Source organism: Pteronotus mesoamericanus, unplaced genomic scaffold (genome assembly GCF_021234165.1).
Source record: "Pteronotus mesoamericanus isolate MK-2021 breed Mesoamerican mustached bat unplaced genomic scaffold, CSHL_Meso_final contig_42, whole genome shotgun sequence".
Classification (NCBI taxonomy): domain Eukaryota; kingdom Metazoa; phylum Chordata; class Mammalia; order Chiroptera; family Mormoopidae; genus Pteronotus; species Pteronotus mesoamericanus.
Window position 1 is genome coordinate 798,482 of NW_026555157.1, and position 22,437 is coordinate 820,918.

General features: G+C 40.1%; 1 protein-coding gene across 11 annotated transcripts in view; it reads left to right on the plus strand.

Annotated features, from left to right (window-relative positions):
• The window catches only part of ZBTB20 (zinc finger and BTB domain containing 20), an 804,941-nt gene extending 798,133 nt beyond the window's left edge, over positions 1-6,808 (plus strand). For all 11 annotated transcript variants that reach the window (XM_054577266.1, XM_054577265.1, XM_054577267.1 and 8 more), the window contains one exon: positions 471-6,808. In XM_054577266.1, coding sequence (XP_054433241.1) covers positions 471-892 — 422 coding nt within the window. In that variant the 3' untranslated portion in view covers positions 893-6,808. The remainder of the gene's footprint in view (positions 1-470) is intronic.
• Positions 6,809-22,437: the final 15,629 nt, after the last annotated feature.

The following is a 22,437-nucleotide window of genomic DNA, read 5'->3' on the forward strand; positions in this document are numbered from 1 at the left end:
TCATTGTTCTTAGTTCCCAAAGATTATCGAGAACCCCTTCTCTCCAAAGATCTTTCCTCTCTCTTATTTCTTTTATTTGCTTTATAAAGTTAATGAGAAGCATATAGTTAAATCCTGTAATGATGACACTGAAAATGACCCCCTTGAAGGAGCCCTCCCTTTTCTCCACAGGATGACCTTTGAAGACTGTTAGCAGGGAATATCTTGTAGCTTTCCAGGAAAGCCATTTCCTGACACAGGCAAACAGAAAACTCGAGGCTGCCTTGGCATCACCTTAAGGCAAGGTTTCTCAAAACATGAGAGGCCAGGAAGGACTGGATCTTTCTAAACAAGAGTGATCCATTAATGAATCAGACTTAATTTTTTTTATTTTTTTTGTTTTTGTTTTTTGTTGTCTTGTTTTCCTCTCTCTCATCCTCTCTCCCTGTGTCTCGCTCTGTCCTGCTTGCTGTCTCTTCCCACATCAACAGGTGAGAAGCCCCACCAATGCAGCATCTGTTGGCGCTCCTTCTCCTTAAAGGATTACCTTATCAAGCACATGGTGACACACACAGGAGTGAGGGCGTACCAGTGCAGTATCTGCAACAAGCGCTTCACCCAGAAGAGCTCTCTCAATGTGCACATGCGCCTCCACCGGGGGGAGAAGTCCTATGAGTGCTACATCTGCAAAAAGAAGTTCTCCCACAAGACCCTCCTCGAGCGACACGTGGCCCTGCACAGTGCCAGCAATGGGACCCCTCCTGCAGGCACACCCCCAGGAGCCCGCGCTGGCCCCCCAGGGGTGGTGGCCTGCACGGAGGGGACCACTTACGTCTGCTCCGTCTGTCCCGCAAAGTTTGACCAAATTGAGCAGTTCAACGACCACATGAGGATGCACGTGTCTGACGGATAAGTAGTATCTTTCTCTCTTTCTTATGAACAACACAAAAGAAACAAACACACACAAAAAAAAGCTATGGCACTAGAATTTAAGAAATGTTTTGGTTTCGTTTTTACTTTCTTGTTTTTGTTTTTGTTTCGTTTCATTTTGTACTACATGAAGAACTGTTTTTTGCCTGCTGGTACATTACATTTCCGGAGGCTCGGGTGAATAATAGTTTTCCCAGCCTCCCTCGGATGGTGGCCTTAAGGCCTGGTAGTGCTTCAGGAGGTCCACTGGTTGGATCTCTAGCTACTGGCCTCTAAATACAACCCTTCTTTACAAAAAAATATTTTAAAAAAAGTAAAAAAAAAAAAATTTTTTTTCACTTGTGAAGAGCACTACAAAAATATATAACAAAATCTAAAAGGCCGACTGTCTTTAAGTACACCGCTTGCAGTGTTTCAGTGGACATTTTCACAATTCTGGCCGCTTGGACTTCACAGTAACCAGTTAAAACTGTGGAATGTCACTTCTGGTTGAAAACCCAGAGGAAAGGCCCTGCTGTTTTCCACCTACCACAATGTCTGATTCCGTAAAAGGGCTGTGGAGGCGGGAGGGGGCAGTGGGTTTGGTGATGTGGGAAAGGCGAATGGCAGGCATCTCCCCAGATTCTGCTTGGGTCCACACACCCTGGCCCACCTCCTCCATGTCCCCCCTATCAGCAGAAGCCAGGAAGACTCGGACAAGCATCAAGCAACAGTGGCTATCGTATTTATTCAGTGTCTTCGCTGAGCCACAGCCTCAGCACAATCAAGAGGGACTTTCATGAAAGGCAGGAATGCAGATAAAACAAAGATATCAGAGGTTTGCACCTACGTTTCTAGGTACAAGAGAAGGATTATTTCCAACAATCTTTGCAAAAAACAAAAACAAAAAAAGTCAGGATATATTCTTGTGGAAGAGAAAAAGAAAGAGGAATGGAGGGTGGGGGGAATAATGAAAAGTTCTTGAGGCTTTTTTAATTCAAAATTTTATAGAGGGGCAAAAGTGACGTTTACCAGATAGAATGCTGATTTTTTTAATATATTTACAACAGTATTTGTGTAAAAAAACAAAAAAAAGCGAGATTGTTAAAAGTAATTTGTTTTCCATTTTGATTTTGCATACACTGCCACCAATCCCTTCTCTTTTATTTTATTTCACACACATATATATATTTTTTGGTAAGTCAAGACTGTTAAGGTTAGCGATACTGCTTCCAGATAGAAAGAATAAAAGGCAATTATAGTTATATTTGAAAGAGAGGAAGGATATTTTCTTCATATTTTTTTTAATTTTTCTTAATTTTTATTATTTTAAGTATTGCCTGGGTTGATGAGGGCCGCTGGGGCCCGCCCACCCCTGCTGTAATTTGAACTGCTGCTTTGTATTTGATATGTAGTTCTTTGACTTTTAGCAAGCTTAGGTTGCTCCACTGAATATTGTTTTCAACTGATCCGTTTAGAATTCTGTTCTTTTTCATGAGAGGGACTTGAACTTTCAGAAATAGATTTCTTCGTTCTCTAAAAGTTCATTGATTCTAAGGTTTCTATTGACTTGACTTTTTTCTTTGATGAAACACTAGTGGTTTAGAGGTCTTGACAAAGGGGTTCTTTCCCTTTGTGTTCAGCCTGGAGGAGGAGTTCACAAAACTCTGCCGTAGCTCCTCACCCTTCACAACTACACAGAGCAGAGATATCAGAAGCCTGTTACAGAGCAGGACGCCTTGATGCCAAAATTACTTTCTTCCTTCCAAATATTACCTTCCAACCATTTCCACCATGGTTGAGAGGGCGAAGTAAGGTGATCGTTCTTTAGCTGATTTATTCACCCTTGCTTTTTGGAAAGGTTTTAAAGAAAGGAACAAAATTTCCCAGATGCCAACATCCATCATTCAAAGGCCACCAATCCACTGCATCGTCTTAGGTGCCACTCTCTCTTCCTAGTTGGGATTTCTCTCCTCGGTCCTGATCAAGGTATTATAGTAGAGATTTTTCCATTTATAGACAGTGTCCGGAAGGGATTCCAATTCAAATGTAGAATTCTTTAAGCCTATCAAAAACGCCAAAGGTGATTACATTGCTGGGCATATGTTTAACACACTTAAGGGGAAAATTAAAACTTTAAACAAAGCAGAAACACCAAACTAGAATTTTAAAGAGAAGAAAATAGAATATTTTAGTTTTAAAATTACTTTGTATTTTAACTAATTTTTCTTTCAGCAACTTATTTTCAAAAACTGTGTAGAAAGGAAAAGTCTTCCACGGGAAGCAACTCTGTGATGACTACATTGGTTTTACCCGTATATTTTGGACTTTTGATTAACTCAGATCTTTTCCAGAAGTTCTTGGTGATGTTTAGTAGGGTTAGCGCAACTGGAGTATGTGTGAGTTTGATTTAGTCCTGTGGTCCTTAATTCAGTAAATATCTTGCTAGAAGTTTTAATGTACTTTTGGATGGTTAATTGACGGTTGAATGTCACCCATCATGATTTCTGAGGGGAGTCTTGCCAAGAATTGTGTGTCCAAAATTGGCCTGTTTTAAAAGTAAAAAACAACTTCAGAAATAAGAAAGTGTCTATTTTTCTCTTGCAAATTTGGCTTTTTAAAATAGCAATGTTGTAAGACTCCCATATTTCCACTTAATACCAACAGAGGGAGCATTAGTTAATTAACCATGACTTGGAACTCTTTCGATATTTTGAAAACAAGTCATTCAACCCACAAAATAAAAAAGAAAAAATTGACATTAAAAGAAAAAATTGTTTTACTCTAGAGGGAAATGACACGATAGCACCCAGCATACACTATAAACGAACAAAGGCCAAAAGCCACTTTAAAATATTTCCAATTATTTGACAGTAGCTTTTAAAATAGTGTCCTTATTTAAACCTTAGCAAAGTAGACAGAATTCATAATACCTCCAGAAGACTTGATCCTGGATGCCCTTATGGGCCACATTTAGCTTTCTGATTCTCAAATTCAAAGGAGACCCATTTGCCTTAATGCTGATTTGCCGTGTAAAAAGCTAAGCAATTGGGTTAAAACCCACCTTTTGTTATGGAACATGTAGGAGAAAAAGTTCCCACTGGGCTTGAAAGCCTAATTATCATTCCTTTCCTTCAAAGGAAGCATCTCTTTTTTAAAAATGTTGGAGGATCCCTAAGGAATTTTTGGTGAGGTGAAGTTATCATTATGACGACATGGACCGTCCAGGTTTGCATAGCTGTAGACTTTTCTACATGTCTTCTTGTGTGTCTGTTCCTCCCAAACATCTCACAGCCTAACATAGTTGACAGATTGTTCTCTGGACAGAGGAAGAAGCTAGAATGGAGTGGAAGATCTAGTCTGAAGGAGCAGTGTAACCACTGCGAGGCCATTGCCATAAGTTTTGGCCTCCGAAAGGGCAGCTTTCCAGACTGACCTACATTTTAGAAAATAAACCAGTCATACTGATTTCAGAAGGATAGAGATGCTTTTAGGTTGTCAATCTTTACTTTTAAACAATCACGAATGTCTTAGGAAATTGGAAACATTTTGTTTCAAGAGTAGAAAATGGACATGAATCCTTTTATTTCTTGACTTCAAATCTAACAATCGCCTTGAATTTAGTACTTCATGCTAGGGTGCTACAAGTGCTAAGAAAATTTTTGTCAGTAGCCAGGGGAAAATGAATAGGGAAAATGGAAGCAAATGTTCCAGATTTAACACCTCTTAGGATGAGTATGGGATGAGTACAAGAACTAATGTGGGTAATAACATTTTTAAAGCAATTTATGATTTTAAACTGGGTCAGCTGAACAAGCATAAGGGAAAATGTCAAAGAGGAATATGTATCTCAAGGCATTTATATACAGTTTTGAAGAAGAAAATTTCCTAGCACTGAAACCTTGGTAGCATCTCAGCATAGTGGACAATTTCCCCCCTATTAAATGCCAATATTTGTACCCCCCCCCCCGCCAAACCCCAAATGTGTAAAACATAGCCCTAAAAGGAAGGAATTGGAACAGATGGATCTGAATGAGAAATAAACGTCCACCCAAAAAATCTGAAATAATTGTAGATCAAAATGTTTTTTACTATATATTTTAATTGAGTTGTAAACTTTAGCTCCTAATAAGAGTTTTATAGACTTTCTCCTCCCCAGATTTCTAGTGCTCTGAATCTGTTTGGGCCATGAGAAACTCTGGTGGATAATTGCCTGCTATGTTCCAGCTGCAGTCCATTTCTTTTCCTAGGCATCCGGGAGGTCACACTAGCTCCTGGTCTTAGAAAAAACAAATTGGATTTGCTTTGTTTAGAAGTCATAGGGGTTTTATTTTGTATCATCCCAATATTCTACCAGGATCAAGAAAACCCTTTCCCAACATGTGAACAGCTGGAATCTGTGCATTCTTACGTGAACAGAGAAAAGGTTTCATCTGTGTGTGTTTGTTTCACCCAAGTCCTAATGGCCTCACCTACATGTACTTCCATCATAAAAGCAAACCAATAGCATGTGCCCAGCCCATGCCCCAAATCAGTGTTTTCCCTCAGCACAGAAGTTCAGAATAAGGCATGCCCCTTATAAATCCCTCAGATCCCCAAGGGAATATAGCAAAGGTTCATGTTGCTTCCTAGTGTGGCTCCCATAATGCTCTCAACACCTGTTGCCCTTAGGAAAGGGGGCAATGAAGTAGTTCTGGCCATCCTTCATACTGGATGTGCCCATTCTGGAGCCTTTCTCTGTTGTTACAGATGTTATTTAATCAGTTGGGGCTGGGAGCAAAGGATATGTGACTCTACAGCAAAGGTATTAGATAACCCATCTGCCTCTACTATAGCCAGTGTGCTGCTCTAGCAAAAAGAAACAAAACAAAGGTGCAACCGTAAAAGCAGACACAACCCGAGATGCCCTTGGGATTTAGGATAATGGGAGAGTGCCGTTTGTGTTGTGACCTGACTCTTAAAAGAAATCTTCTGAAAGAATTCTTTAATTTAAGACTGAGTTGAAGTCCAGGGTAATGGAAGCCCTGGGGAAGAGAACAAAAGGATTGCAGAATGCATTCAGCACCCAATAATACAAAACCAAAAACATCCCATCACAACACTAGGAAGTTTGGCAAGAGGCATTTAGAGAAATCTCTGCGCTTTTCCATGGGTAGGTCGACAGACTTCCTTTTGAGTGATTTCTGGCTGTGAGAAACCTCTTTACTCACTAGAAAAGAACGTTATTTAATTGTGTCCCCCAGAAAGAAATTTAAAGAGGAAAGAAAAATAGGATACTAAAGACAGAACCATGTGACTCATTGACAAACAAAAAGAAGGGCGCACTGGAATTTAAATAGAGCCCCTAATTCCATAGAGAAAGCAAGGCAGCCCAACTCCTCTCCATCTGCAGTGAAGAGAGTTCCCGAGCTGACCAGGCCACCGGGCTGCTGAGGCTAGGCATGACTTCCCGATCGGGATGGCCACAGCGCTTTCTGTTTGCACAAAGAAAAGGGCTGTTGTCTTAGGTGCCCAGGAAGTAAGATTACATGGGGCAAACTTTCAGAAGCAATCTCCACCCCCAGCCTCAGGTTGCATATGGAGACAGAAAAGAGACACAGAAGTGCCCTTGCTCTGGAGAAAGAATAGTTTCATGTTGCCAAGGGCCCTCTGTGTAGAGTTGCCATTTCAGCCCCCACAAGAGGAAAAGCTCTCGTGACTCAGTGTTCCTGCAGACACGGACCGTGGAAATCAGTAACCCAAAGCATCATTTCTGGAACTAGGTGTTAAAATGCTTAGCCTGGCCAAAATAACCCAAAGATTTTTCTAAGCGTCTGAACATTGTTTCCTCCTTGGACGCTAAATCCATAGTGGTCAGTGGTGTACATTAACAGATCCCGGAAAATGGCGAGAAACGCGAGGGTTGGTTGATTCTTTTTAGGATGAAGAGGCAGAGGAAGAGGGCAGTGTGGCACTGGTTCTTTTCAGAACTGTGCCTTTCACTGAAGGGGGTGTAACGATGCCCCACATGGAGACAAGAAACATCGCCTTGCCACACCACTAAGACACCTGGATTCAAGTGTCTCTTCCAGCCCAGACTATTGCTCCATATACTGAATATTTTCAGACTAAAATCTAATCTGAAGTAACCTCAGCTAAGGTATTTTTACAAGAAGCCACGTGTAGTAAAGAATGATTGCCTTAAGTCATACACCCCAGAGGAGAGGACAGAAAATAGAGAAATTAGAGACTGTGGAGACTGTGAACATTTCTTGCTTTTTAATGTTTGCATTATCACAAAAATGAGCCCTATTCGTGACTAATGGAAACAGTGAGTTTTTGGGGGGAGGCACCAAACTTGTCCAGAATTGGCTGCTCTCAGGAAATGGCTGCTATTTCCTGTCCTATTTCAGTGGCATGGCTCTGAGCTAGGGGTAAAATAGACATCAGATTAGCCAAATAGTGAATTCCATAGGACAGGATCACAGGTGCCTGGGATTCCATTTTTAATCATTTACTTAACAAAGAACAATCTCAACAAAACTTTCTTTCCTATTCAGTGTATGTCTCTAAACTTTTTTCTCAGTTTTAGTGAGCATCTGGTTTATCTGGTGGTTCTTTGTTAAATGTAAACTCACGACTTTCAAGTCTTCAGCAAAGGAGCCTACTCTGAGATCATAGGGAAAATCTAGCCACATTAATGGGAATCCTGGGTTTTGAGATACCTAATTAGGGTGTAAAAAGTCCCTACTAGCCCTCTTTCAAAATCAGAGGTTTCCTTGGTTCAAAATGCCTCAATGAGATTCTGATACACTCAATATAGGGAAAAAAAATTAACCTCATAGTAGACATTTGTTTCTACTACTGAGGCATCTGAAGTTCGTTATTGCCCAGCAAAATCATTGAAATTTATATGTAAATTCTAGTAATGAAAATGACTTAACCCCCCAGCATGGCACAACTGCTGTCCAAAATGTCTGCAAATAAATATACACTGTTCATGTATACATCCCGTGCAGGACGCTCTCAGTACAAAAGTGTTCCCAATTCATGTTCCCCGGCGACAAGATAGATTCTGGCACTTCCACTCTCTTGCCTTAGTTGGGTGTATCAGCGCCATCCACTCTCTGTGATGAGGCTTTAGGACAATCTGCAGCAGCCTACCCATCCGTGATTTCTATGTACCCCTTTCATGAGAAACTTGAATACATTTGTGTGGAGTCAAGTGCACTTAACCATCTCTGCACTTCTATTGGATTTACTGATGTGTGTGTGTGTGTGAACATGTGTGTTTGTGTGTACACTTATAGTCTGGGAGTGTGTGTGTGTGTGTGTGGTGTGTGTCTCAAAGGCAGCACACACAGGAATAGGTCCTGGTGCATAGATACAGTTGCTTCTTCCCACCATTGTGCTCCAGGCTTGTGGCTCTCTTCCCAGGAAGCAGTCACCTGCCCACTCTGTTGCTTTTTGTAGCATTTCAGAGTTGGGAGAAACAAAGGCAGCTTGTTGGATCCACAGCAAACCCACGGTGGCAGGCTGTTTTCCTCCAAAAGAAGGTAGAACAGAAGCACTCAACTGCCAAGTCCACAGGAGGAGCAGCAGCCTGGGGCACCGCCCCAGTTCTGGGAGGAAGGGGCACTGAGGCCGTGCAAGCAAGGCCCACATAAACTTTGGCCTGAGCCATTCCGTGGCTTAACGGTCTCCATTTCTTTCCGCTATGCAACCCAATGTGTGCACCCAAACACCCACCCACTTGTATGTCTCACTCCCAGACTAAAGCTTCCTGATCCTGTCCACCTCTGCAAGGCATCGTAAACTGTGTCTCCTAAAACCAATGTGGCCTTTGCCGAAGTCTTTCCAGGAATGGGTTGTTTACCATGCCTAGCAAACCAAAAGACTCTCGGGGAAGTATTTTTGCTGGTCTCTAAGAATTGATGGCTCTTGCCTATCTCCAATGTTAAAGTAGGTACTATTCTATATGCATGTACCTGGCTCTCATAGCTGACTTTGAAGGGTGGCCTGGAAACATTCAGTTTTCTCACTCCCATGACCTTCTTTTACTAGATGGTTTATTATTTTTTATGACATGTAGATTATTTCTGCTAATTTACAGAATTCAGAGGACATTTTCTTTCCTCTTCTATTTTGGTGACTTTCCCCTACCCCATTAATTAAGCAAAGCTACTTACAGTTGCAATCTTTTCCTTGTTATTATTTTTTAAAATGTATATTGTCTTTCTATATCCAAAAGAATCTGTGACTGTAACCATAGGTATTTCTTTTTACTGGAAAAAATGAGTTGTTGTTTTTTTTAAATTAACAGTACTAGTGACTTTGTGGAAAAATATGAGTTACTATTAGGGTATGCTTACTTAAGTACAGTACACTACATTGCAGTATTTCTGAAAGCTAGAACATACACATTATCTATAACAACTATATTGAAATATATATTACATTATATTCATTTTAACTTTTGAATCTGCCTATGATCATGAGTTGATTGAAATACTATTTCTTTGCATTTATCACCCATCACCAACCTGCTGCAGTTAATCTGGTGCATTTAATAATAATCATTACTGCTCTAGTTTGCTTTTTATATTATCAGCTTCAGTATTGTCTTTACAGGATTTTAGAATTTTTTTAAGCTCAGACTTAGCAAATGTAGGAAAGTGAAAACTTTTTGTAAAAAAAAAAAAACAAAAAACTTTTTTTTTGGTGTGGCTAATACAAAGAGGTTCACAGTCAAAGTGATGTTGTTAAGCTGACCCTCTCAATATCTGAGGAACAAAAGAAATGCATATGAATGTATCTGTGGTTTTCCCCTCTAGGACTGTCACTGTCCATATTTGCTTTAAAAAAAATACGGCCAAAAACCTGCTTAATCTCCATGTGGCCTGACCAACAACTATAGGCTGCATTTCAAAGGGCTGCTCATCTGAAAAGCATGAGGCAGTGAAATGCCTAGTTGTTCCGACTCTATTTTCAAACATTGATTTTTAAGATTGGTCTTTCCTTGCTGCTTCCTGTTTTCAGTATGCTTACAATTATTTTGACTAGTCTTTAATGCTTCCCTGGAGGCAGCGTAGCAGTATAATACTCACTTCCCTAGGAGAGTTTTTTAAAAATAACACCAGAGTTTGGAGAACTTTTCACGACAGAGGCTAAGAGAAATAGAACTCAGAAAAAAATGTATATATACATCTATATATAGTGTTTTAGTCTGCGGAATCAATAAAATAAGTGGTGGCTTGTGGGTACCTGGCCCTCAGTATCCCCATTTGTCTATTAAGGTGGGGATTTGGTTCACTTCTCCTTTAACCAGGCATCATGGGAACTTCAGAAATTAGGCATCCTGTCTTCCTTGCAAGAAATATTGTCAAATACTAATTTCAGAAAAAGAGCTCTTTCAGCTTCCTTCAGCTATTCAAACCAATGTCTGGAAAACTCCACAGTTGGATAAACTTTACATCCATCCTGGGTGCCTGAAACCAGTCTCATCCTCTCAGTTCTGTATTCAGGGCAAAATGGAAACAGCTGTTCATACTATTCAGCATGGAAGCCCTTCCCACACTGGACTAAGGCTTCTCAGTGTGAATAACACCAATTTCTCCCTTTCATCCTTCCCGATATATTCTTATTTTCAAACCCCACCCACTTCTGCAGTGCCCCTCCAACAACCCTTCCCCACCCTGTCCCCAGGCTTTCCTCGGCGCCCTCCGCTCGCAACGCCTGGTACTCAGGAAGGAACTGCCTGCTCTGGACCACTTTGAAGGGGCTAACATGGAGCCTGAGAGCTAAATTACCAGTTTGTTTTTCCAAATTTTTCAACTAAATATTTCTACTAGACAAACATATGTGAATTGAGAGGGAAGCTGTGTCCTTTTCCAATGATCACATAATAACCAAATTGTATCAATTTCATTATTTTCCTCACCCTTTCTCTTTGTTTCTTGTTTCTCATTAAGACTGCTTTACATCACCTCTTCTTACTACCATGCCAAGAACTCTAATAATTATCACTCCTGGGTGCCCATTCCCCTTCCTTTCCCCTATCCGACTATAAATGTCCTTCTTTAAGTTTTAGGTCCTTGAAGAGCATTGATGTGAGCTCATCATCTTGAGACTCGTAGGCAGAGTAAAGCATGTCTTCGTGGCACCTTCAGGTTCTAAAAGTTATCAATTTCTTTTCAGAGTAGGAGGACCTGAGTCACAGTTTTAAATGTCAACTGTACTAGCTGAGGTCATTAATTCCTTTCACCTTCACATTTGGCCGAAGATAAAGAGAAAAAATATTTTCTGTTTTTTTTTTCTTTAAATATCACAGTGTTCAAATTCCTGATATGAGTAGACCATTTCCAAGGGAGAAAAAAATAATAATGTTGACTATTTTAACACCTGCTTATATTTAGCCAAATTACCAGATACTAGATTTACAGAAATCTAGCAAAAGGGTTAACATTTCAAAATAATTTGGACAACTACTCAGGACTTAGTGAGCTGTTCTAAAATAAATAAAAAATGTTGTAGGAGACAATTAGGAAGAACTTTTGTCATTTGTTATCTTTTGGAAAAACATTAATTAATTGGTTTAGAACTTTAAACAATAATGTCCTAAGAAATGGAAAATTCAAAACTTTTCTAAAGTATCTACTTTGCAACGAGCTATTTTTAAACATAATAGGCGCTTAAATAGAATAATACGGCCGAGCAGATACTTGCAGGGCTGTATAATAACACTCCCAAGTTCCCAAGTACTCACCATATATTTTGGTCATTGTGCTAGGTCTCATTTCGCCGGAGCATTACCCAAAAGACGGATACTGCTCTGGACCTGTCCCTTCACAGGGTGTTGATAACGTGATCTCACCAACAACTTTGTAGCACAGTCCCTCCTGATGGCCAGACCCACTACACTCTTCCCAGGATGCTCTTTTGCCCCTCAGCTCTTACAAAGACAGAGTCTGTGACATTGAGAGTATTACCTGATTTTGAGTGCCCTTTCATTCCTTGTTTTACCCATTGACAAGAAGAAGCAAAATTTAATATTAGAAATGTATGCTTATTTTGACTTGATATTTGACCCAGCTTTTTTCTTAATCAAACCAGTGTGTAAACGTCAGCTTACAACACAGAGACTAATACAATAAAGAGAAGGTTCAAACACTTTCTTGAGTCACGCATCTAGAAGGAAACCAACATTTCTCAAAGCCAGAGTTTATGTAGCTTAGGCCTGTGATCTTCACTTGGCATGTCTTCCCATTCAATCCTGTCTCCTTCTCTTCTTTTGTCCATTCTGACTCCCTGTATCTTTTTTTAAAAGTACTCTGCATCTGAAGTGCTCTTCTCCTCAGCCATTGACTTCTGAAAGAATAAAAGACTCTCTTTTAGATCCTAAATACTATAAAGTATAACCTGGAGTAGGGGAGGATCTGGTTCTGATAGGTCCCATTTGGTCCAGTTCATCAGAAAGATTTCTCCAGGATGCCTTCTCGGCATCGCTCCTTCTAGCACCCTAAGAAGAGTTCCACCACTGACATCAGGATTTCTCACCACTGTCTGCATTAGTCCAGGTTAATGTCTAAATCCTGTCTAATATTCTAGAGACTCCAGGGTGTGGATTTCTTATTGCTTATGAGCCTCCTGCTTTCCCAAGCGGATGCCTGTCGGGGCACCAGTAGCCCTCGTAGGAGCTAATGCAGCAAAAGGATGGTCAGAAACATTATAATACAGATTTGGGAGGATAGGAAAGTATTTCTTTCTTTTTTTTTTTTCCTTGTAAAAAGCTTGCTTCCTCCCCCCAAGCCCTACCACAATGCATTTCAGAAAATCTGCATCTCATTTTACAGATCTGTAGTTTTAGTATTTACAAATATAGCTTAGGAAATATTCTGAGATTGAGGCTGGTAGCAGACCAGTTTATTTTCTGCACTGGACTTTAGGACAGGTGTGACAGATGCAATTCCTTCAAAGAAAGTGAAACTAACATAGAAAAGCCAAGGGATAATACTTGTACACAGTAAAACAGTCATTTGCTATCTATAAACCTTAATTTAAGCATAATTATTACTTTTTAGGAACATGAAACTGGAGGAATGTGTATTTTAGTAAAATTTGTCTGTTAACTTATTTGTTTCCCTTTATCTCTTTCTTCTCAAGCTAGTAAAGCTTTTGATTCTTTCATGATGACCATAAGCAGCAATCAAGTAACTTCAGGCCCTCACCATACTGGTTTCCCTCTTGCAATGAAAGAGCCTTCCATCCTACCTTTAAGGAATCTTTTCTCCATGAAAATTTTATCTTCCTTTTCTAGTAGCTGCATGAGAGCTTTGCAGAGAGAATTTCTCTCTGCATTTTGAGGGTATAGTTAAAAATAACAAATATTCCTTGATAAAGAAACGCCATTTACCTAAACTAATAGGTCTTGGGCCAAAGAATAGGAGTTGATTGCAGGTGAAGGACATGTATTTTACACTACAAATTTTATCATCTCCTCAAGTTTTAGAAATACGGCTGGGAATAAGTAAATGAGAATTCTCTTTGGATGTTTCTTATTACTATCTAGTGCAGAATACCCAGAAAAGGAAAAGAAAAAGAAGAGTTGCTGCTAAAATCCATTGATCTATACATTTCTGTGTTCATGAGGTCCTCAACAGAAAAACACCCCCCTCCCCCACTGCATCTCGCCTCCCCTGCGGGCGAGGGGCCGGGGGAGGCTGCCGCGGCAAGGGCTGCACTCCCCATCCACACCCCCCACACAAGAAGGAGAAGCCAAAGCAGAAACTTTTTTTAAGGAAAATTGTAGTGTTTGATTGGAAAGCATACTGCTTTCAACTCAACTCAATTTACAGATAGCCTGGCAACCTTTTTATAACATGTCTCTTGTGCTATAATTTGCATTCTTAGCTCAATCTTTAATATAATCGCTATTTCAATTAAACAAACAGAGGAAAAGCAAGAAGGAAACAGGACAATGTGATGGGACTGAATTTGATACAGTTCTGGTTACGAGAAAAGTTAACACCATTCACCCTTCGCCATCCTTGCCCATCTTTCACTCCAGTCCGGAGAATTAGTAAGATAAGCTCACCTCTTTGTGATGTGAGACTTCTCTTCATGCTGTCAAACCCCTGTCGTGAAATTGTGGAAACCCTTGACTGCTCCTAGATCTAACCTGATGTGAGGGCACATGCAGAGAGAGAACTGAAAATAAAATAATGGTTCAAGTTTGATACAAGATTTAGACATAACCAAAAGTGCTTTGTGCACGTTCCCTGCCAGGGGGTTCTTTGAAAAACAAGGCTGGTTGCTCGGCGCCTGCCCTCTTTGGGACAAACTTCAATTGGAACCATCTGTACGTCCATTTGTAGGAGACAAGGGTCTAGGACACGGTCAGCAGGTCCTTCCTCAGTCCCCCTGATGCCCTCAGTTTTCTTGAGGGGCCTATTAAGATATAAATTAAGGTAACTTTCATTATATATTTAATATTAAATTTGGGTTTTGCACTATTGTTAAAAAGAATTGTGTTTTTCAGAATACATGAAAGCAGAGTCTCTTAGTAATCTTCATCATGGCAAACAAAGACAAAAAGTTGATACAATGGAGACTATCTAACCACATGTTTTAAAGGAATTTGAGTATACTGAACCCCTGATGCCAAACGCCTCTGTTTATATAATCTGTTCTAAACCACGTAGTGATTCTCCTGAGACTTCCAGCACGTCTGTGTGTGTATGAGCAGACAAGCAGGTTTACATTTGGAGAGCAGAGACCCAGACAAACTTATTCTTGAGGATTACCAAATGGAAAGCATTTCTCCAGAATCACTCAATACTGCCATATCGCAAACTAATTCCAGATTAATATTGAGGGAGAAGTAAGCTCCCTAAGATATCCTACAATGAATGTTTTTTCTTACAGAATAATACAATAGGAGATACAATGCAGACTCTTAATAATTTGCTTTTATATTTAGCAACTATACCTTTTGTGTGAGTGTGTTATTGAGCTATTTGTACCAATTTTCAACCTATCATCCTGAGAGGGGCCTTGAGAATTTTTATGTATGTGTATTTAGATCTGTATTTATGTGTATTCAGAAAAATAAACGTGAGTAGAAGAAGAGTGAGGCAAGGGAGAGGGTGGTCAGTGCAAAGAAGTGAGTGTTCCTAGTGCCCCTATCTGTGTAGGTAGAGTGGCTGCTGTCCTCAAGGAATAGCTGATTGCACTATCCAAAAATAAGAGCCCAGCACTGTTAAATTTAGGACCACAGTTCTGAGAAACAGGAAAGCTTTATCTTTTCCTGTATCCATTCCCTTTAGCATCAGAGCCATTTGACATGTTGAAAACCATTCAATAAAAACCACTACTGACCTTTGCATTAAATAGTTATTTTCCTCTTCTAAATACTACCGTTGTTTTCAACTGGACTGCTTCCCTTTGTTTTTTGTTGTCTGCCAATTGGCTTAAGGGTTCACAGAATAATACATAGGTGCATGCCAGTTGTTTCTCTCCCTTCAGCTGAAACAAACAGAGGCAACAAAAGAGATGACTCACAGAGGTGTAAGGTAGAGACAGAATTTCCCACTTTTGTGGCACTGGTAACCTTTAGTAAGAGCTGTTTAGGGTTGAGCTTGGGTCTGATATAGGGCTTGTTTTTTCTTCTTTTTTTTTCTTTTTTTTTTTTTTTTTTTTTCACTAAATATGACTGCACTGCATTGCACTACTGAAATGTATTTACTTGTGCTGGAAGAGAGTGTGTGAGGTATGACAAAGAAAGAAACAAGTTATGAAACTAGAAGTATCACAGAAATAGAGGGTTATTTCCATCATGCTTGGTCTTAGCAGGGTTGGTAAAAATCTGTGGAATCTGCCAATTCTTGATGAGGCCTAAAAACTGCCATGCTGATAGGATCTGTTGTCTTATCATAAGGAAGCTGGGTTAGTATAGTAAATTTAACGTGCTTAAGAGAAGCTTGCCCAATATTGTCTCCAACTGAACTTTCAGTAAGAGTTGCAAAGGTAAGGAAGCCAGACGAGGTGATGTGAAAACCTTCGCTTTGATCTGCCCACCAAATCCCTTGCTGATGCACATTCCAGTGGGGCAGAAGGCAGTGGCAATGTCCCCCTTCCGAAAAACAAACAAACATATAACCGTATTCATATTGGGGATATCCTTTCAGCCTGAGCATGCTTTTCCATCCGTGGGTGAAACCTAGATCAAGCTAACCAAAGAGGAAGGCTATGCATGTGGTAAAAATCCTTTAAGATGACAGTAAGGGAACAGTGCAATAAACACAGACAACCAGTTAGGTGAAAGTTTATTTTGAAACAGTTGAGGCCAACTTTGAAACTGGAGGAAGGGCTGAAGGATTGAACAGAACTTACTTACTAGCTGCCCTGTTGTAGACTATTCTTTATGAAGCAGAAGACCTCCACAGTGCCTAAAAGTTTAATTTTGAAGTTATTGGGTTTTTTCAATTTTTTAATTGGATTTATTTTTATTGCCTTGTTTAATCTTAGAAGTAATTAGAGTTTATGGCTCTGTAGTATCTATTAATAAAAGAATCTTACACCACAAGAAAAGCAATAGGTTGTATAGGGAATAATAACATAGAGGGGAAGATGCTGAAGACTTTCAGAATCCAAGGTGACAGCTATGAAGATTCTGGCTCAGTAAGAAAGGATCACAACCCATTTGAGCAGCTAATTTTCAGTCTCTCTGAACACTATCACATGTAGGGGTATCAAGCTAGAAAACTCTCAGTGGAGTCCTCCTTACTAAGTTTATAATATTGATACCTAACTCTTTCTTTTTCCTCAAGCTTCATCCAAGTCTACTATTCCAAGGTAAAAAAAATTTAAGGAAGCTGTCAGCCTTGCCAGTCAGAAAAACCCCATTTAGAGCTTTCAGAACTAACACAAACAACCCCTTAAACATTCAAAACATTAGCTCCATTTTAAATAAGAAACTAAATTCAGAGCTCTTAACAGGTACTTAGAGATGCGCACTGGGTAGGTACCAAAAGGCTGTTGACTACATCAAGCCAAAGTTATAGAAAGAAATAATTGACCTTTTAAAATATTTTCACATTGATTGTCCTAGGATACTTCTCTGGAGACTTTGGGAAAACACTTCTTCCTTGAAACTTGCATACCCACTGCAGTTTTTTCACCAAAGATTTTAATCTCTAGAGCCTGACTTCCTCTCTCTCAGACAAAAGTAATGCAATGAGCTCGAGATACACCTTGGTGGCCAAGGGATGACGCTTTGCTTTTCATTCTGTTTATAGAGATATTTACAGGAGATTTGTTATTAGAGGAGCTACTGAACTGTCTTTAAGACTTACAGTTTGGTCAGAGGTTGAAAAAATAGGCAAATAATAAACAGTAGTACTTGACACTGTAATCTAGTCTTTCATAGAGTCATGACCTGGACCCCGATGGAGAGAAAGAAACTTCCGTGGAAGAGAGTGAGCTAAATCATTTTAGAACCAAACAAGGGTCGTTAGTGAAATGTGGGGCCACATGGACACAGAGCTGATGAGTGCTCTTCATGGCCAGAGCCAACAGCAAAGGCCAGTGGGGGCATCAGAGAACTGGCTAATGAATTCAAGTATTAAAAAAGCCAGTCTGGGTTTCATTGTGGTTGGGAGAGTGGTCAACAAGGATAATTGTTGAGCGGAGGCTGATCTGTTGTGATAGTGCCTTTCTTGTGTAGTGAGTACTATATTACTAATTTCTTCAGTTACGCTTTTCTGGATCATTGCCCCCAGTCTTCTGAGGAGGTCTGAAGGGATAGTGTGCTCTTAGGATGAAGGGATAGGATATTGCTCCTGGAATGCTGTGATTTGATGATATTTGCACTAGATTCTAAACTCTACTTTAAACTGGAGCAACTGAATGAGAGAAAAACCAAGGATGGTTTGAAGTTAGAAGAAACCAAAAGCAGTATTTTCTGACTGATGATATTTCTTTTTCTTCTTCCGTTTTTTTTTCTGAAAGAAAAACTTCATACTTGTTGATTACCAAGCTCAACTCTTACCCATTCTTTTCCTTCATGTTCTTTTTCCCACACTGAAATGTCAGTATGAATTAACCATCAGGTAGGAAAGGTTAATGGAAAGAGCCTCTGTCATGACAACTTTGCATCTCTCTTCTGCCTCATCAAGGGCTTGGGACATGGGGGCAGGGAGCCTCCAGAGCCACTTAACACTTGAGGGTCAATAAGCATGACATCATACCGAGAGCTGAGCTGACAGACATTTTCTCAGAGGACAATGGAGCCTGTAGCTAATTCTAAAGGATACCCAGGACAAGAAAGAAAACAATTATTGAAGAAAACAAGAGGCGGTGGAGATGGAGCCCGAAATTTGCCTATTGCAACTTTCTCTTCTCTTTCCCACCTCACTGCCATGTCCTATTGGAATTATAGTTCATCTCATATATTTTATGTTAACAAAAGAATTATTTGGCTCCTTGGTTTCTCTCTTTATCAGTGGATTGGGAACTCCTACAAAATTAAAAACAGATACCATCAGCAGCTCCCCTATGGCCAAACAGTTTCTCAAATGCTGTCCATCTGGTCTTGACCGGTCAACTAAGATAACTTGGAAGCTTTGGCTGGTTCAACCACCTGTCCACTTTATTTTTGTTTGTTTCCCTTTCCATTTGAATTTTGAGTGATCCTATTGGAAGGTGGAAATCATGGGAAAGGCTTGGAAGCTGCAGTTTTAGGGCATAGCTTACCAGGAGTTTGTATGATCCGAAATATATCTTCCTATACCTTTTTTCAGTTTAATCTGTTGCCCTGATTATAATTTCTATATATTTGTGGTTATTTTTTATAAGACTAGAGTCCACTTGCTATGTCTATTTGAGTACTTTTTTCTATTTTCCCCGTGTGGATGCAGTACCAACCTATTCATGGAATATCTTTTTATTATATTATTAATATGTAATTCTACTGTAGACCAAAAATATAAAGACGAATTTGTTCATTTTAAAGATGTAAAGAACTAGTGAGTTAAAGATTCAGAGTTGAAGGAAAAGAAAGAAAAGCAGTGGTTAACTATGTTGAGTTAGAAATCTAAGAGTAGCCTTACCTATTTTTTAACCAGTGCTTGCCAATCATACCGTAGTTGAGATTATATAGTCTTGGCTCCTTCATTCTTGTGTTCTATAATTCTTGTTTGTCTGTTTGTTTTTCTTTTATGTAATTGAGGTTGCACATCATGCTATTTTTGGAAATGCCTGATTTTATTATATTATACTTTTATCAGTCATTTTCTTTAGAAGGATGGAGGGAAAGGTTTTATTTCTTCTTTTAATTTAAAATTTGTTGAATGCACTGGAAATAAAATTGGACACATTTCACTGTTTAAAAAGTCAGAAACAAAACAAAACCGCAAAGAAAAAACCAGCAACCCAATAAGCAACAGGGGAAAAAAAAGCTATGAAAAAAATAAATTTGTACTGAACACACATACAACATACATCCAACACAAAAGAAAAATACCATCAAATAAGAAAAATATATCATTTAAGCTACAATGCTGAAAATATGAAAGAAACCTGGGTTCAGTGGGGAAAAATACAGCATTCCTTTGAGATCTGAGATCTTGTCATTGTTCCAGTTAGTGCCCAGTCCGGTTAAATGTGGGAGAGGTGACTATGGAAGAAGTCACCCCAACCTTCTTCATCCCACTGGGAGCTCTTCATCACCTTGTATGCCATGCTTGAGCTCCATTTTGAGAAAGAACAAAAGACACTCGATGGTTGAGAAAGTGGCGTGCATAGAGGTATGTGTACAGTACACATGAACAGTGATTTTTTTCTCCATGACGATTTGCAGCAGATGGGCCGGCAACAAGGGAGACTGTAAATGACTCATACAGCATGAGCTATTGCTAAACAACCTCTTGACTCCAACCTGATCTGGCTGCTTCAGCAGTCCCAGACACCAGCAGAGCCAGTTCACCCATACACATGCACAAGAAATGGAAAGGCAGAGATAGTTTTTCTAGCCAACTGGCTGTATCATTTGTTCAGAGTTTGCTGAGTTTTTCTGGTTTTGTTTTGTTTTAGAGTAGGGGTGGGAGTGGATATAACTTTACAATCTTAATACAGTAATTGTTTTGCATCTTCCATGTTTTATGCAAAAACAGACATTTAAATCAATAAATAATTGTGCCCTAGACTGAAAGTTAATGTTTAGGAGAGGAAAAAATTGTTGGAATTTTTTCTACATTTTTTTGTGAAGAATCTTTTTTGGAAAGGAAGGATACATATTTTTGTTGTGTAATATTTTCTATTTTTGAATGCATTTTATTGGTACAAGACTGTTTTTTTGGTGAAGACATTATTTAAAAAAGAAAAAAAAGAAAAAAACTAATCGAAAAGTTTGCCCTTAAGGATATGCTGCAGTTTTGAGGTTAAAAAAAAAAAATAACTGATTCAAGATGCGTGTTTAAAGTTGGGATTATATTGTTGTTTTTTGTAATTGTTACAAGAAGAAGTTTGTACCCACTGCTGTTTATTTTGTTTCAGATGAGTAAGTAAAGGGATTGTTCTTGTTTTATTCTTTTTTTAGAGAAAAAAATGCTATTTATGAAATGTCAAAAACACTGGACTGTGAGTTTAAGTGTGGAAGCATTTTACCACCCTGTGTCTTCGACCAATTATGGGAATCCCTTTTCTCTTCCCCCCACCTTAGCCTTGCCAAATGAGAAAAAAATGTAACAGCAGTCAGATGATCGAAGCCACTGAAGCCCTGCTTTAATTTTTATGGTTTGAGTAAGTCAGAAAACCAAAGTTAAATTTGTTTCTGAAATCCCACTGTCCGTAGCCCCACTTGCATGACACAGCCAGCTGGCTCTGCCTCCCCATTGTGGACCAGCGCCTCCTTAAGGACTGGGGCCAACTCCGGAGCAAAGAGAGGCAAAAAGACGGTAAGCCCGGGAGTTTGAGGTCTTACGAAGTAAATGTGAGTGAGACTTCAACCTCTCAGTGGGCAACCGCACTTTCCCATCTGGTGGCGGGGCTGCCCGGAGCACGCTGCTTACGGTGCCTGAGGAGAGAGCTTCTCCTAGCGCCTAACAGCCTCCAGTTGCCATCGCTGTCCGGAGTGGCTTGGCCTTCCTCAGCGCCCCACGTGCCGTGGGCGGGGGAGGGGCGGAGGGATTCAGCCGAAGGAAGTGGCTGCGCGCGCTGTGAAGGCGCGCCCGCCTGGGGAAGGTGGTGCACGGGCTGCCTGCCGCCTCTTCGATTCTGTAGATTGTCCATCTGTCTGCGCGCTGTGAAGACGGAGAGGCAGAGTGCCCGGAGGCTGTTCATAGCTTTTCCGTAATTTTTCAACATTGAAGAAGTAATTTTTAAAAACTGTGACTTAAAAAAAAAATCATTTGGCAAGAGGGAAGGGGAAAGGGAAACACCAAAAGCTGTAACATGATTAACTGGAGATATTTAACTGGGGGCACTTTCTAGACCAAGACAAATGAATTCCGTTCTGGACCCTAAAGCAGCCAAATCATGAGACTGTCAATGACAGAAAGCTGAAGAGAGGCCTCCATTTCCTCCTTTCTTCTTTCTTCTCTCTGTCTCAAAATTCTCTCGCTCTCCTTTCCCAACTCCCTTTGGACTCCTGCCCCAGTGGCCCTCGGACTCCTGTTTCCTGTGTGTGTGCACGTGCACCCCCCCCCCCCCCGACACACACACATACACACCAACTCGCAAAATGCCATTTTTCTGGGACCGAATAAAATCATGTGCCTTCATTTTTTCCTTTTATAGTTAGATGAAACTTTTCCTTTTTACAGTGTATTTAAAAAAAAAAAATAGGGGAGTTGAAGTGCTGGTGGAGGACTTGGGCATCATTTGAGAAGTAATTTTTGTTAAGCACATTCTCCCTAAACATTGAACACAAACATTTCAACCCCTTCACGACGCTCTGGACATTTAAAATATCACTTAACTCGATACATAACAACCTAAACCCATTTGATCTTAGAGCAATCCCTGAAAATTCTATTTCATAGACTTCTTTGATTTTTATCAAAAATGAGGTGAGCAATGGCAAGCAGCCTTGTTCTCCTGATTTGGTGCTTTTGTGTGTGGCGTGGGGTGGGGTGGGGTGGGGGTGTGTTTAGACAAAGGGTGCATTCCCACAGATCTCTGGTGCTGAAGGGCCTCGAGTTCCTTTCAGAGACCGCATTCGATACACTTTAGGTACACACAAATGAATGGTATCACATGCAATACTTTAATGGAGCAATGGAGAGGCTCTTTGAAATGGGGTTTTGCATCTTTTTGTAACATTTTGATTTCTCTGGTGCCTTATTCCTAATCAATGCTGGCACTCACATACCCACAGGGAACTGACAGGAAAGTCAGCCTCGGGAGAGGGGACACATGGGCGATGCTTGAACGTGCGGGCACGTGGGCAGGTTGGTGTCAGTTGGTGGGGAGGGGACAGGATGGCATCCCTAGCTGGAGCCAAGCAGGAACTGCACAAATCCATACAAAGTTGACAATTCCGACCTGTAAACCCACCGCAAACTCTTCCTTCCT